This window comes from Elgaria multicarinata, chromosome 1, assembly GCF_023053635.1.
Source record: "Elgaria multicarinata webbii isolate HBS135686 ecotype San Diego chromosome 1, rElgMul1.1.pri, whole genome shotgun sequence".
Taxonomy (NCBI): domain Eukaryota; kingdom Metazoa; phylum Chordata; class Lepidosauria; order Squamata; family Anguidae; genus Elgaria; species Elgaria multicarinata.
Window position 1 is genome coordinate 35,395,529 of NC_086171.1, and position 15,830 is coordinate 35,411,358.

Sequence of the window (15,830 nt, forward strand, 5' to 3'; positions counted from 1 at the left end):
ACTGAGGTTTTTTTTTTTTTTATGACCTGGCTTGATAAGTGAGGTTTTACATGCTGGGGGGAAAAAACCTATTTTTAAAGAACCCACACCATTAGGAAATCTGTATGATTATGCAGAAATCATTTCACCATCTTGCACTTTGTAAAATTCGATGCAGGTTAGCCGAGTTGGTCACTAAAGCACTAATTCCATTAGGCCCTAACAGCACGTACCAGGAGGAGCTACTATATGTGAAACCTTTCAAGCACTGAGGGAAGTAATTTCAAAGACATTCAAAGAAATTAAGCTGAAGCTTAGATTGCCTTCATTTTTTTCATTTTTTTTTTGGTAAGGGCAAAGTCTCTACAAAACTGCTCAAACATACTATAATGATGGATATGTGCAAAAGGAATCATTTTCAGCCATGAAGATGAGGTGAGCCTGAATATAACTTTTTAAAATCTGTTCCCCTAAATACTTCCCCCCCCCACACACACACTTCCTGTTTTAATAATACCTTGTGCCTTTGGAAAATTGGAGAAATTGCCTTTTTGATAGAAACAAAATGATTTTGAAACTTGAAACTAGCGATGAGCCAAACAAGGGAGTCACCATTTTGTGATTACTTTTGCTCTCTGAGGAAAGGAACCTACCAAGCCAGCAATTTGTCAGGTTAAGGTGGAGGCACATCAGGGATTAAAAAAAAAATGTTTTGAAGGTATTTGATGCCTCTCTCTTTTGGCAACCCTTGTTGCAAATCGCCTCCTTTAATACGGCAGTCACCACTTCAAAGGAGGCAAAGAATAGGATTCTGCCCATCTGCGCACACACACCCGTATCACAAAGGCTTAGAGGGACTTGACAACCACTTCTGTTCTGCAGGTTCAGATTAGCTGTGTAACTGCACTGGGCCTTAGAGTAACTGCACTTATAACCTTAGATCACAAGGTTATAGGGGATGGAGCAAATGCCTGCAGGCCTGCACACACTTACTCTCAAGTACCACTGAACTAGAGGCAAAATGCAAAGAGAAGGAGCAGGATTGCCCCAAACATGACTGGGCACATAAAAAGTTTTTTGTTTTTGTTTTGGTGAAGGATGGCATTTCTTTCACTGGCAGCTTTAAACACACTCACACAATGTTTGAACAAAAAATTGACCCCAGGGTAAATTTGGTTTAGCACTTGAAACCTTAGTCCGACAGATAAACTTCGATTATTCTCTTATTCACTTCTACTATATGATCCTACATTCCCAGACTACGGCAGAGGTGAAATTATAACAGGGGACTTGATTGCTCTAAAGCCGCCGCCAACAGTTATAAAAACACTTTGGCCAGAACCTAATGGAGCGCTCACATCCCTGCTGGTTCTATTATGCTCCACAACATCAATTTGGCACTTTTAGTGCAACCCGAAACAAATGGAGATGCTCATTTCTGGGAGGAGATAGGTTGGTGGATCTCACGTATGGGAGCTCAGCCAACCTGCCTCCTTCCAGAAACGAGCGTTTCCGCTCATTTCAGGGCTTTCTCTAGGCTCAATCTCCCTTGTATAAGTAGTGCAACAGAATCAGCAGGACCCACCGCTTGCAGAAGGGAATCAGTGGGGGCATGAGCACCCTGGTGCAGTCTTTCCCTAGTGAATATTTTCCTTGATTTAAAGAAAACCTACTCATTGCTATAGTTTAAAATAGGGCAGGGGGGAGATTTCAGGGTCATTGTCCTGAATTTTTCACTGGCTTTTAACAAATGAGGCTGCAGTCCCCATGGTGCTGACCCTATTCAGATGACACACTGAGCCATGGTGGTTAAGCATTTTAAGCTGTCATGTGAACCATTCCTAACCATAGGTTTAAACATGCTCACTAACCATTTGCTGCAAAAGGCTTAGCAGCCTAACCATGGCTTAGCATGTTGTCTGAACAAACCCACTGTGACCGCTCCCTTTTCCTTTAGGTTACCTGATCCCCTACACAGGATGAGACTAATTGTCAAATATGCCATTTTTTGTCTGAGCCACAGTAATACTCTGGAAAAATATTGAAGTTACTTTTCTTAAGTTACAAAAGGGCAAGAAAAGTTTAAGCACCTCAGGCTCAGCTCTCTACAGTTTGGGAACAGGATCCTGACTGTTAGAGCAGTACGACAATGGAATCAGTTACCTAGGGAGGTTGTGGGCTCTCCCACACTAGTCATTCAAGAGGCAGCTGGACAACCATCTGTCAGGGATGCTTTAGGGTGGATTCCTTCATTGAGGAGGGGGTTGTAGGCCCCTTCCAACTCTGCTATTCTATGATTCATGTGTTCCATACAAATACGCTTGTTCCTTAAGATCTTCTGCAAAGGTCCTGCTCCAGGTTCTACCACGTTCTGAGGAAAGGTGGGTACTGAAAAAAGAACAGGGCCTTCTCTGTTGTGGCAACCTGGTTGTGAAATTATTTCCCCAGGCAAATTTGGACAGCTTCTAATCTACAAGACTTTAGGCACCACTTAAAACAATTTTGTTCTCCCAAGCAAATGCTTTACTCCAAAGCATTTTAACTGTGCTGTCACTACTATTAAATGTTATTGTAGCCTTTTATATTATTGTTGGTTTGCTAATATGGTAACTTGAATGTTTTTATTTACTTTAATTAGTTTTAACTCTAGGCTGTTTTATTTTTGTTGATTTTGGCCACCTGTGTTTCAGGTTGAAACACAGGATAAAAACCTTTTGAAATAAAGAAATAAGCTGAACTTCACCCTTGTATATACATCCTTTAGAAAACTATACTAGTCAAAAGTTTATAGAGGCATATCTTCATCTTTTAAATGACACAAAAAACATGCAGCTTAAGAGCAGCATACTGTATGTATTTCTTCTGATAAATCCTTCTAAATTTGGTAACATTATTTTGTGACTTGCTTTACTTTGTATGTTTTTCACTATCCAAATTCACATGAAATCATCCCAAATTTTAACTGTACACATTTGTTAAAATAAATCATTGGACAAAGAAATATTTCTGTGTCTGTTTCAACACAAGAGAGTTAGCAAGATGGAGGTAATAACGCATAGTACAAACATATAGCATGTTTTCCTAATACACAAAACCAAGAATATTTGGCCTCTTTCATGGCTTCAAAACTGCAAGTTTACTGGATAATGAAAGGATATATATAATTAAATAAATTATGCAAACACAGATCTGCAAAATTCTAAGTTTAACTATGCATTAGTACAGCATTCAACACAATCAAAACATTATCAGTTACTCTCATCACTAGTAATGTCCATAATGTTCATGCTCATAAGTGAAATGTGTTGTAAAAATCGGACAAAATGGGTGGGATAGAGGCTATTGTAGACTTGTAGAATGAATAAGCATTCCTTAATTAGCCCATCAGGTTAAGTGCAAGCATTAATGGGTCTTTCCTAAAGTCTAGCATGACATCTTTCTCCAAACATGGCCAAGAAGAAAGTTCCATTAGCAATATTAATACAAGCTTAGTTGATCATTTTCATTCAATTAACTTCTTTCAATTAAATAGATAGCTTGACAAAAGCAGTGATAAAAGACCTGAAGGGACGGCTGATGACTCGAACTGAACATTAGTGAGCGAGAGGTCGCCGGCATTAAACGGACTGTAAATCTAGCATTCAATTTGGAAAATGCATTTCTTCTGCTTCCACTCCTTTAATGAGTAATTTTAGCTGACTATATGTGTTTGCTGCAGAAATTTCATGGCAAGTCAAGCACTTCCTTGCGCAACAGTTATATTCCTGATTCCTACCCCACCTCCACAGTGTTACTCAACCTTGGGATGCAGAGGGAAGGGGGAAGGAATCAAACTGGGTAGGACACTGGTGGTTATTTTGAAACCTTTAATACAAAGACCACAGTCCTAAACAATCATAGTTGTGAACAGTCCCCTGAAAAGCTAGCTAATAGGCAAATGGTCTTTTACGGCTGTAGACAACTTTGGTTGAATCTACACACGAGCTTCTTAGGTTCCCAAGTGGACTCTATAGCGTGTAGTTATAATTTCTACCCTACCTTTCTCTTCATAAATAGTCAAAATTGTTTACAAAATACCACACACATACACTAAGGAATACATGAAGTAGGTTCAAGATCCCCCAAGGATCAACTGGGGTCAGCACACACTGGAGCATCTAGAGGTCTAGATCGTTTAGAAAAGAAGTTATTAAACTTCCAATCACTGAATCCTAGCTAGATTTAGACTCAAGTAACCCAAATCTAGCCATATTTGAATTCATCTGAACAGATTATGCATTTCTACCAGATTAGGGTTCTCTCAATAGTGAAAAGCAATCAAGGAATCTATTAACCTTGTGGACTCACTCACTAATAGAATGGTTTCTAGTTTTTAAAATAAGCGGCCCAGTCAACATAATTTATTTTTTGTAAAGCACCCTTCTCTAAAGACTTACCCTCCTTGGCCTTTTTTGACGCATTGATCCCAACTATCTGAAAGCACAGTAGTAAGCAATGATAGAAGATTACAGAATCATAAAGTTGGAAGGGACCATTTAGGCCATCGAGTCCAACCCCTGCTCAGTATTGGCATCCCTGACAGGTGGTTTTCCAGTCTCTGAGGATCTCTAGCAAAAAAGAACCAGCCACCTTCCTAGGCAAGTTTCCACTGTCTGACTGAACTGATTGTCACAATTTTTTTCCTTAATGTTCAAACAAAACCTGACTTACTGTATCTTAAGCCTGTTCTTTTGCATCCTACAGTCTTGGATGATAATGAACAGGTTGCAGCCCTCTTCTGTGTGATTGTTCTGGTATTTCATTCCACAAGGACAGAAACTACATCTTAAAAGATGAAAGAACTCCCAGGAATCATGACATCCTGACCATAAATCAAGCAGGAGCTGCTGAATCAAAAACCAAATGTAGCACCAATTTTCTACATCAATTCTTCCTTCTGCATCTAAGCTTTTCAAGAGAAAGAATTGTGCAATGATACAATTCCTTTTTCACAATACTAGGACCTAACAACATCCTGAACTGCCAAAAATCCTTGTTTCGTAACAACTGTTACAGCCAAAGAGAAAAACATAGTGTAAAACTTTAGTAATAATAACAACAACAGGAACAATATATTTATTTCTTACCCACCTCTCCCTCTGGATCGAGTTGGAGAACAACATTAAATACAACAATACAATACATAAAACTGGTTAAAAGAGCACATAAAACAGATACAATATTAAAATAACAATTACAACATCTTAAAATTCTTAGGTTTAAAATTCATCTGGGTAGACCTGCCGGAAGAGACTAGTCTTTATAGCTGTCTTAAACTCAGAAAGGGTATTAAGCCGACGAATCTCCTCCAGCAGGCCATTCCACAGTTTGGGAGTGGCAGAAGAGAAGGTCCTCTGGGTAATACCCATCAGCCTAAATTTGACTGACTGAAGTAGATTCTTCCCAGAGGACCTGAGTGTGCGGGGCGGATTGTACAGGAGAAGGCAATCCCACAGGTAGCCTGCACCCAAACCATGTAGGCCTTTAAAGGTAATAATGTAAAACCGTAAGCATTTGAAGTTGAATGTCTACTATCTTTGTAATGGAATCAGGTTTTATTCTAATGTTAGACTTGCCATCAGCCATTTTTTCCCATGTTTAAAGTGCATGAAAAAGGAAGCTCTGCAATTTATTTTGGTCCACTCAATAAACCAACAGGGTATATACCTTAAAGAGCTGAATCCACCGCTTCTGCTCTGTTTGGATACACTGTTGCATTTCTGTATTTGTGGTAACCCCGACACTTCTAAATGCTGCAATGTATTCTTCACGAACCTCTGGCTTGGTTTCTGGATATGCCAACTTAATAATTCCTAAGCAAGCATCTCGAAGGCAGCGTGATAATATTACCAGTTCTTCTAATGTAAAAGGCATCATTGATGATTGTCTTTGACCTACAACTACACAAAATACAAACCAGCATTAGAAATTTATTCTTGCTCTCTGGGTCCCAAAAATATAAGGCAAAACAGGAAAGGCAATTTGGATCTATGCTAGTAAAGCTGGTTAGATTGTTCACAATGTAGCATTTGGGCAAAATCCAACTTAAGACCTATATAGAATAGATCCATTGAAATGAATAGGACTTCAGTTAGTCATGACTAGCTTAATAATTTATATTTTACTAGATTAAAAATTAAGCTTGAATTAAGCTGCATATGCCTATTCTATGCAAGCAACAAAGTTGAATAAATCTTCCCTGTTGTATATTATCTATAACATTTTAATAGTAACATTTTAATTGTTTAGTGGTTTATTTATTCCAGGCCTGCATAGCTTTTACGTGAACTACTCAAGAGTTGTTTTTTTTTAAAAAAATTAAGTAGTATATAAGTACTATTAACAAATACAAATAAATAAACCAAAAACAAGCCAAAATCCGGCTGCATTCACATGACAAATTAACCCACCCTGCGAATAAGCTAGACAGTGTGTAGGTTGGATGGAGGGTTGGACTCGATGGCCTTATAGGCCCCTTCCAACTCTACTATTCTATGATTCAATAACAACCCACAATGCGCTCACCAAACAATTGGGCTCATTGTATGTTGTTCTCCCATTCCTTCCTCCTCGGCCCTCCACCCAGTATCACAGGGTTCTACAAGGCAGAACCTGTCCTGACTGTCCATCCTGTCCCCCTCCCCATTCCGATCGAGACCACTTTTCATTACCCAGCTTTACCAAAAAAAACGTAGCTGATATTTGAACAAATGGGGCTATAATATATATAATTTTTTTAAAAAAAATGGTCCCAAGAATTTGTGCAAATGTTTTTGCAATTTCTTTTGAAAGGGGGTTGGTCTTTCACAGCTGCAAGTCCACATTTGCAGCTGTCTCATAGTGTTGCCTTGTCAATGCCTTTGTATTGTCATCTGTCAAAGGAACAAAGTGCTGTATAAAACATACAAAGAACTTGGCAAGCTGAGATGGCATATAGGCTGATTTGACAGCCGCTGACAATGACAGGTCAGGAAAAGGGGACAAGATCTCCCACTTAGCAAAGTGATCCTCGGGGTTTTAAGTGTTGGGCTCACACTTGTTGATGCCCTGCTTCCTTGGCACAATTCCCCAAGTCTCTAGCAAGTCCTTTTAAGAGAGATCTAGCCTCCTGTGCCCTTTTACTGGCTCCCATTTGGGGAATCTCAACCTTTTCTCCAACTTGTCACTGACAACAGCTATCAAATCAGTCTATATGTAGTCTCATCTTGTCAATTTTCTTGTATGTTTCATACCGCACTGCATTCCATTTGACAGGTGAAACATACAAGGGCATTAACAAGGCAAGACTTCATATATTTGACAGCCAGAAGTGTACATTTGAACAACTGCAAAAGGCTGAACACACACACTAAAATCTATGAAGACATTTATACAAATCCATGGGACCAAATAAATAAATATGACAGCCTCATTTGCGTAAATAGTGGGAACCATTTTTTTAGAAGGTGGTGGTGAACTGCCCCTCCAAAGTGCAGTTTGGGTATTGCTGAAGGGGCTGTCACTTCAGCATGGGCAAGATTACTTAGGAAGAGCAGCAGGTGTGGGGTGGTTTTTTTTTTTGCTCTTTCTAAACAGTTCTGTACCAGATCACCGCAACCCATGATGGGTTGGCTCTGCTGAGTTCGCATGACATGCCAACCCATCATGGGTTAAACAACCCTTAAAACGAGCCATGGATTGTCAGGCTGGCTTACTTTCCTGTGGGAAGCTGTCCAGGTTCGAACGACACAATATCCCACCATCGCTTGTTTCAAATGACAACCCACGATTATCATGTTGTGCAAGCCCAGTCACAGACTACTTGGCATGTATGGAAACCCCATACTCTTTCTTTACTTCCTGCTTGCTTGGGATTGCCAAAAAATGGTGGTGGATCAGGTTTGCAGCCAGGGCGTACTTTGGGATCCAGCATTGCTCCTGGAGTGCCAGGTGGCCACCAAGGCCAGGAGTGTCCAACTGCAGTTAGTGTACCAGCTGCGCCCCTTCCGAGGAAAGGTGGCCTTAATCACCTCACATTTAGACTAGTGGTGATGCGCTCTATGAGGGGCTACCCTTGAAAAGTGCTTGGAAACTACAGCTAGTGCAAAATGCAGCAGACTGTTGCCTAGCGTGCACTTTAGAGACCATATATTACTGGTCTTGAACAAGCAGTACTAGCCTCCAATTCATTTCAGAGCCCAATTCAGGGTTCTGGTTTTGGCCTAAATGGCTTGGGGCTATGGCATCTAAAGGATGCCCCCCTCCCATACAAATCTGCCTATAATTTGAGATCTTTATCAGAGGCCCTGTTGAATGTCCCACTGTCAAGAGAGGTTAGATTAGGTTAGGACAGGGCCTTTTTTGCAGCAGCACCTCAGTTGTGGAACTCCCTCTCAAAGGAGATTAGGCTGGCTCCATCCCAACTGGGCTTTAGACTGGCAGTAAAAATCATACTTTCACCATACTTTAAAATTGTATTAGGCCTGTTTTGAAGAATGCTGTTTTTTTTTTATGTATATGTTGCACATCAGTTTGAGTGGCCTGGAAGGCAGAAAAATGATATACAAATGCTTTGAATGTTTTTAAAAATGGCAGTCTAGTAGGCTGAATTTGGCTTGTTGGGTCAAAAATCGGGCAGCCTGATTTAAATCCCTAGAATGAATCCAGGATAACTTTTGCTCTGTTTACAAGAGATATTGAAAAGGGGGAAGCAGAGAGACATATGAACAGGGGAGTACTGCAAAGCAGAGTAATAATTACTTTTTTTGACTGTATAATTATAGCAAAAAAGAATATATTTGTAGCACCTTCAAAAACATTCTACAATTCCAGCCTAAGGGTTGATATCTTCTGGCTGAAAATACACACACACTTGTCTTTAATACTAACATGAATTTTGAAAGGAAATAGTGCTCTAGACAAAACCTATAGACGATTATGTTCTTACCTTCTATATTAGGATCACCAAAGAATTCATTATCATGTATAGAAATAAGTGAATGACTAAACAAAGAGCTAAAGAGGTAAAAGAGAGGGATGATCCGACTAGAATCTTCTAAAGACATAGGTGAGCCGCGTGATATCACCTGAAGGAGGGGCACCATAGACCTTAACAGAACAAAACAAAAGATACAAAGTAGTCATAAATTTAGACATAAGACTAGGAAGTGGAAAGAAAGGACTTGAGGGGATATTTTTTCAGATGCCCCAGTATGGAACAAGTTATGAAATATCCTCTTTTAGAAACAATGCAGAACTTTTTTTTTAATATTTAAAAGGCAGCCTACAAAAGTTAGATTAATGAATTGATTATATATGTGTATGAGGAGTCTGTGAATACTACGGGAATATCACTGTGTCATAATGCTTATAAAGAGAGATCCAACTTTGAGAGTAAGACCTGGTTCTCATGTAATGCAAGCATGCTGGGGGCAGCGCACCTACTTTCTCCCGCTTGCCTCCAAAAGCCCATGGGGTGTTGTTACGTGGGAACAGATTCCAAGAGCCAGCTTTTATTAGGCCAAAATATGGTCCAGAGAGCAACAAAAATATTTTCATTTCAATTTAGCCAAGTTAAATTGGGCCAATGGAAGTAGAAGCTTGCTCATTGTTGAAATTCTATAAAAACTATCACCCAATAAAATAAACCTTAGTTGATTAACTGTGTGAATTTTAGTTGATTGAATTATTATTATTAATTATTATTATTATTATTATTATTATTATTATACTTATAAAGCGTATAACATTTTCTACAGGTATTGAACAATCTCTCCTGCTCACAGGCTCACAATCTAATAAATACAATACAAAGGGAGTGGGGAGGGAAGAGGAAAGCAAGGCTGATGGATGGGGCCAGTCTGGTCTTCCCCTTTGCCATTATGTTATTTCTGGGAGGCAGGAGAAGCAGCCTCCAAATAGCCCAGTGGTCAAGTCCAGAATGACAAGTGTATCAAGCTTGTGAAGCTGCCCCAACATCCTTGGTACTCCCCCGCCTTCCTCCCAGTGTTCACACACCACCAATACTGAAAAAAGATACGACAGAATATAATCATACCTGGCTTCCCAACTGGCAAAGGGAGCTTGCCCACTAAACCTGTTACCATCCACAGATTTTGGATGACAACTCCCAGAATTCCTGATTATTTGCCATGCTGGCTGAGGCTGGTGGGAGTTGAAGTCCAAAGGATATGGAGGCACTGAGTTAGAAGAGGCTGCTCTGAGGCATAAGATTAATATAGATATATTCCAAAAAGAATAAAACTACAAACAAAAAAGCACATATTATTTTCAGATCGTACACACATGTATTGCAGCAAGCAGTGTTTTAGAAAAGGCATTCCCCCGTCTAACACACAGACAGGAGAGGGAATTCCCCCTCCGAGGGCACTTGCATAAGTACTTATATTAAAAGTAATTAAAGAAGTAAATCTGCTGCCCAGTTAATAATGGGCACCTCTTTTTAAAAAATCAATTAAATGTTGCAGCCCTAGTAAAAATTATTGTTAATCATTTCGATAGCACTGTTTAGTGTAAAGTAATTTTACCACATCTTTCATTTATTCTCACAACATTGTTTTACATAGTACATGCTGCTTTATTTATGTATAGTATTGTACATTGTATAGTACATGCTGCTTTATTTATGTCTAGTTGCTGTGTGTTTTTTTAAATAAGAGTACTACATACCCAGTAATCATTCGTGTTGTCATTGAGGAGATTAAATACCAAAGATGTCTCAGGAATCTGGCATTAAAAGCTAAGCTGTACAGAAGTCTAAAACAGAAAAAGCAAGCATACTGAATTACATCACTTGGGTCATATAAAACATCTGTTAACTTTTTCCCCAATATCTATCCCAAAGTAACATTCATAAATAAGTATTATTTCCAGTATTAGTCAACTAGTTTTATTACATATCAATCCTGATGCCTTTTAAAGTAAAGGCGATAGTGCCCATTTATCAAGCTGAAAGTAATCAGAGGTGACCCGCTTAGTTAACCTGTTCTTCTATGCTTCACCAGTCATTGAAAGCTCCTCCACAATACCATATGGTTATTCAAATGTATAATCCTACAGTTACTTTAAGAAAGCATCAAGCTATGAAGCAAAAATGGCATTCAATTAAGATATCATGGGGAGAACCTAGAATTTAATTTAGCCTTCTTGTAACTTCCCAAAATGATTAATATTTTGTTCATAAATTCTTTCTCATTCACATACTGTAGCATAGAAATGCAGAACCTCAGGCCTAGGGCCAAATCCAGGCCACCCGGGAGGCAGATCTGGCCCTCTGCAGATGGCCACACCCCCTTCCACTAGCTCCACCCACTTTCCCCCCAACCACCAATTGTTTGTGGCATTCTTGATTTTGTGCAGTTTCTTTCCTCATTCTACAAGGTTGAAATGCCTCTCCTTAAAACTTTGTTAATGGAAGCAAACACTTTAAGCTAAAATATGCTCACTTTTGGGGGGATTTTGGTTCCACTCCTTTTGCCCCACCCTTTTTGCCTTCGGGCCAACCCCTAATGGAATGAGGCCCCTGAAAGCTTCTCTGAAATGAAATTCAACCCCTTGGCTGAAAGGAGTTCTAGCAATACTACAAATGTAACTTTTGAGGGGTCTATTAACCCATAAAATCCTTGTGATCCTGTTCAGAAGACATGCTAAGCCATGGTGGTTAAGAATTTTGAGCTAAACATTGTGGCTTAGCGTGTCGTGTGAACCATGACTTTAGCGTGTCATGTGAACCATTGCTAGCCATGGTGGGTACATAACCACGGCTTAAATACACTCTCTAACCATTTGTTGCACAAGGGTTAGAAGCCTAACCATGGCTTAGCATGTTGTCTAAACAGGCCCTATGAGATTTCAAGAGCATTATAACTAGGAAAGTGAGTCAAGACCTTAAATGTTACACACCCAAGCATGATTATCTATAATGCAAATCTGCTGAAAGAAAGAAACAGTTCAGAACATCAACAATTCTCTCCCACAAAGTCTTTGAATTTCTAATGCTATTCCTACTATCACCATTTCCAAAAGGAAAAGCTCTGAAATTCCTGGCAAACTGAAATCTGCCATTTTTTCCTTATTTACAACCACAGCTTTACAACCATTAAAATTATTAATTAAAATAATCCTAATGAAATTAAACTATTTTTAAATCAGCATCTTTTTCTTCATTTCTGGAAGCTATTATAAAGTAAGATTGCATGCCACTGAATTTTCTAATTATGTACTTTCCAATTTGCACATGTTACAAATTCATTTTTGGAATTTTCCTATATTTCTTAAATCTGATTACTTTCGTGCAATAATAAAATAATCTCTTCCAACACATATTACCCTGATTTGCTAGAGCATTCTTCCAAACATGAAGCATCAAACGTTTTATGTATTTGTAACTAATAATTTCCTACTTGTGTTACTTTTACTTTAGAATTAATAATTAAGTTAAAAAAATGCACACTTCTCCTTTTGAATTCCCTGTCCCCGACAATCTGTCAAGTACCCGTTCTCATAGCCTTTAAGTGACAAATAAAGGCATTTTTATTTTCTTTAGCTTATAGCAGTATTTTAATTAAATTGCCATTTTATTACAGGCTGCTAATTAAGCCTGTTTTAGTATTTTGATTTAATTGCTGTGATTTTAATATGTCTATTGTTTTTCAATTTTATTAGCCACTTCAAGTGATTTTTTTTTTTAAGTTTAAGGATCCTGTAGCTCTGTCCCTTTATACAAAACTGCCATTTTATGAGAACCCTACAGATTCTCTAAGCAGGCATCTAATTGTTTGTAAACGTACATGATTTATCTGTATTTGGCAGAATGGCGTTTTGGGCACCCTTGGCTTTTCTTTAAAAAAAAAAAAAAAAAGGTGTCAAATTCTTTCTGGTGCAGTGGTAGAGATTAAATGACCCATTAAGCTTTATTTAGCTGAAGCACAGCTATAAGTTAATTAGTTAAACGCAGGACTTTCAGTCTAGGTCATAAATTGGGCCCAGTTTCCCACTGGGACCATTTAAGTTAATGAAGAGAATACAATACAATGAGACAAGCTCATACAGTTGGCTAAAGGTCACTAAGGCAGGGCAGCATATTTTGACACTTCCTTTAAACTGGAAGGTGCCACAGGTAGAAGGTAACAGATGTGAGTGCAATTACATGAGATTAAGTGAGCCATTCAGCTTCACTACTATACAATTGTAAATGAATGTTGCTTTTCAGCTAATGCCCCTCTGGGACTTCTATCCTGCAACAATAGGCAAAATACACTCTATATATTTTAATAGAGGGCTTTCTCCGCTGTGGCACCCCGGTTGTGGAACGAGCTCCCCAGAGAGGTCCGCCTGGCGCCTACACTGTACTGCTTTCGTCGCCAGCTGAAGACCTTTTTATTCACTCAGTATTTTAACACTTAATTTTAACTTAAATTTAAATTTTATTGTTTTAACTCTGTATTTTAATCTTATAATCAACTTTGCTGTGTGGTTTTATCCTGGTTGCGCTTTTTATACTGTATTTCGTAATTGTGTTTTTAACCTGTTGGATGTTTTTTGTGGTTTTAAGTTTTGTGAACCGCCCAGAGAGCTTCGGCTATTGGGCGGTACAAAAATGTAATAAATAAATAAATAAATAAATACCAAAGAGAGATTTTACCAAAGAGTGTGTAGGTTTTTTTAAAAAACGTCAGTAGAATAATTTCATGATACACTCTTAAACGCTATTTTCAAGGTGAAAACGTTTACATGAAGTACAACTGCTCCCCAAGGGTCCTGAATAGATTCACCGAATACATGAACATAGATTCCTTATGATTTAACTACCCTGCCAATATTCCAGAGTCTCATCTGCCTTATGTGAGAAGATTAGGAGTTCTCTTACAACAGAGGAGTCACAAATGTATTAGCATGAATCAGGTACACTGAATTTTAATTATTCAGAAGATGTGTCATGGTCAAGGTGCAGATCCCAGCATTCAGGTACGTAATACACGTCTCCTTGAATAACAGGGGCCAATGCTTAAATGCAATGTTGACTCACAGGTGGGTGCAGCAGAGGCCACCACTGCAGTGTGGTAACCTGGGAAAGGGCCCCACACCATTACCAGTGGGTGTTGCAAGATCCCAGAGGTGTATCATCTGAACCCGGTGAGCATGGGTTATATGAAGGTTAACAACCCTCATGTAACTCATGCTCGCAGGCTTTGTGCTACACAACCCCCCAAGTGGGAGTTGCATACTCATAATGGCAACCACACATGCCACAGCCTGTTTGTGTCATGCAACTAGCCCCATTGAGTCATAAAACCATTAATTCTCATCAGAATGTCCAGAAGAGGCCTGTTAGAAACTCATTTACTTAAACCTACAGAACCGGATTACCTGAAAGATTGTCTTCTCCCGTATATGCCTATCTAAACCTTAAGGGCCTCTTTAAAGGCCCTGCCCTGTGACTTTGACAAGTGATATGAGGCAGGTGACCACTAAAACAGAGGGCCTTGTCAGTGGTAGGACCCTAGCTTTGGCAAAGCCACCCTACAGAGGCTGCCCTCATGCCTTCTTGTCTTTTCTGTGTAAAAGTACCTTTTTATCCAACCAGGTCTTTTAAACAAACTTGTGTTTTAAACACATCTTGAGGTCCAGCAGTTTTAATATGGTTTTTAAGACACCAATCGTTTTATTCTATCTCCATTTGAAGGAAGATTTTATGCTGAGTTTTAATTTTTGTTGCTTTTAATTATTTATTTATTTATTGCAATTCTATATCGCCCATTAGCCAAAGCAGTCTGGGTGGTTTACAAGGCAAATTATTGTATTTTTAAAAATATTTTATTTTTCATACTTCTACTCTGAAAGCCACCCAGATAATTTTTGTTGGGCAGGCATCTAAATTTGGTTATAGCTATCCATGGCTCCATCAAAGCAGGTGTGGCATACATCTGCATTATTATTATTTATTTATTTATTTATTTATTTATTTATTTATATAGCACCATCAATGTACATGGTGCTGTACAGATTACACAGTAAATAGCAAGATCCTGCCGCATAGGCTTACAATCTAATAAAGTTGTAGTAAACAATAAGGAGGGAAAGAGAATGCAAACAGGCACAGGGAAGTGTAAACAGGCACCGGGTAGGGTGAAACTGACAGTATAGGGTCAGAACAAACTTAATATTTAAAAGCTATAGGGAAAAGAAAAGTTTTTAGCTGAGTTTTAAAAGCTGTGATTGAGTTTGTAGTTCTCAAGTGTTCTGGAAGAGCTTTCCAGGCGTAAGGGGCAGCAGAAGAAAAAGGACGAAGCCGAGTAAGGGAAGTAGAGGCCCTTGGGCAGGCGAGAAGCATGGCATCAGAGGAGCGGAGAGCACGAGCGGGGCAATAGTGTGAGATGAGAGAGGAGAGATAGGCAGGAGCTAGACCGTGAAAAGCTTTGAAGGTCAACAGGAGAAGTTTATATTGGATTCTGGAGTGAATTGGAAGACAATGAAGAGATTTCAGAAGTGGAGTGACATGGTCAGAGCGGCGGGCCAAGAAGATGATCTTGGCGGCAGAGTGGTGGACAGAGACCAGCAGACTGATGTGAGATGAAGGAAGGCCAGAGAGAAGAAGGTTGCAGTAGTCCAACCGAGAGATAACCAGTGCGTGAACAAGAGTCTTGGCAGAAGAGACAGACAAAAATGGTCGAATCCTGGCAATATTATACAGGAAGAAACGACAGGATTTAGCTACTGCCTCAATATGAGGAATAAAGGAGAGCGAGGAATCAAATATAAAGCCAAGACTACGAGCTTCCTTGACCGGAGTAAGCGTGACATCGTTGACAGTA

General features: G+C 39.2%; 2 protein-coding genes across 2 annotated transcripts in view; one reads left to right on the forward strand and one right to left on the reverse strand.

Moving 5' to 3' along the window:
- Positions 1–15,830, reverse strand: part of UBE3C (ubiquitin protein ligase E3C) — a 75,233-nt gene that overhangs the window by 33,576 nt on the left and 25,827 nt on the right. Inside the window, exons 11-13 of the mRNA XM_063125932.1 lie at positions 10,687–10,773; positions 8,945–9,105; positions 5,686–5,918 (exon numbers count right to left, since the gene is read on the reverse strand). Of these exons, the coding sequence (XP_062982002.1) occupies positions 5,686–5,918; positions 8,945–9,105; positions 10,687–10,773 (481 nt within the window). The remainder of the gene's footprint in view (positions 1–5,685; positions 5,919–8,944; positions 9,106–10,686; positions 10,774–15,830) is intronic.
- LMBR1 (limb development membrane protein 1) overlaps positions 1–15,830 on the forward strand; it is a 281,805-nt gene that overhangs the window by 31,161 nt on the left and 234,814 nt on the right. The window lies entirely within an intron of this gene.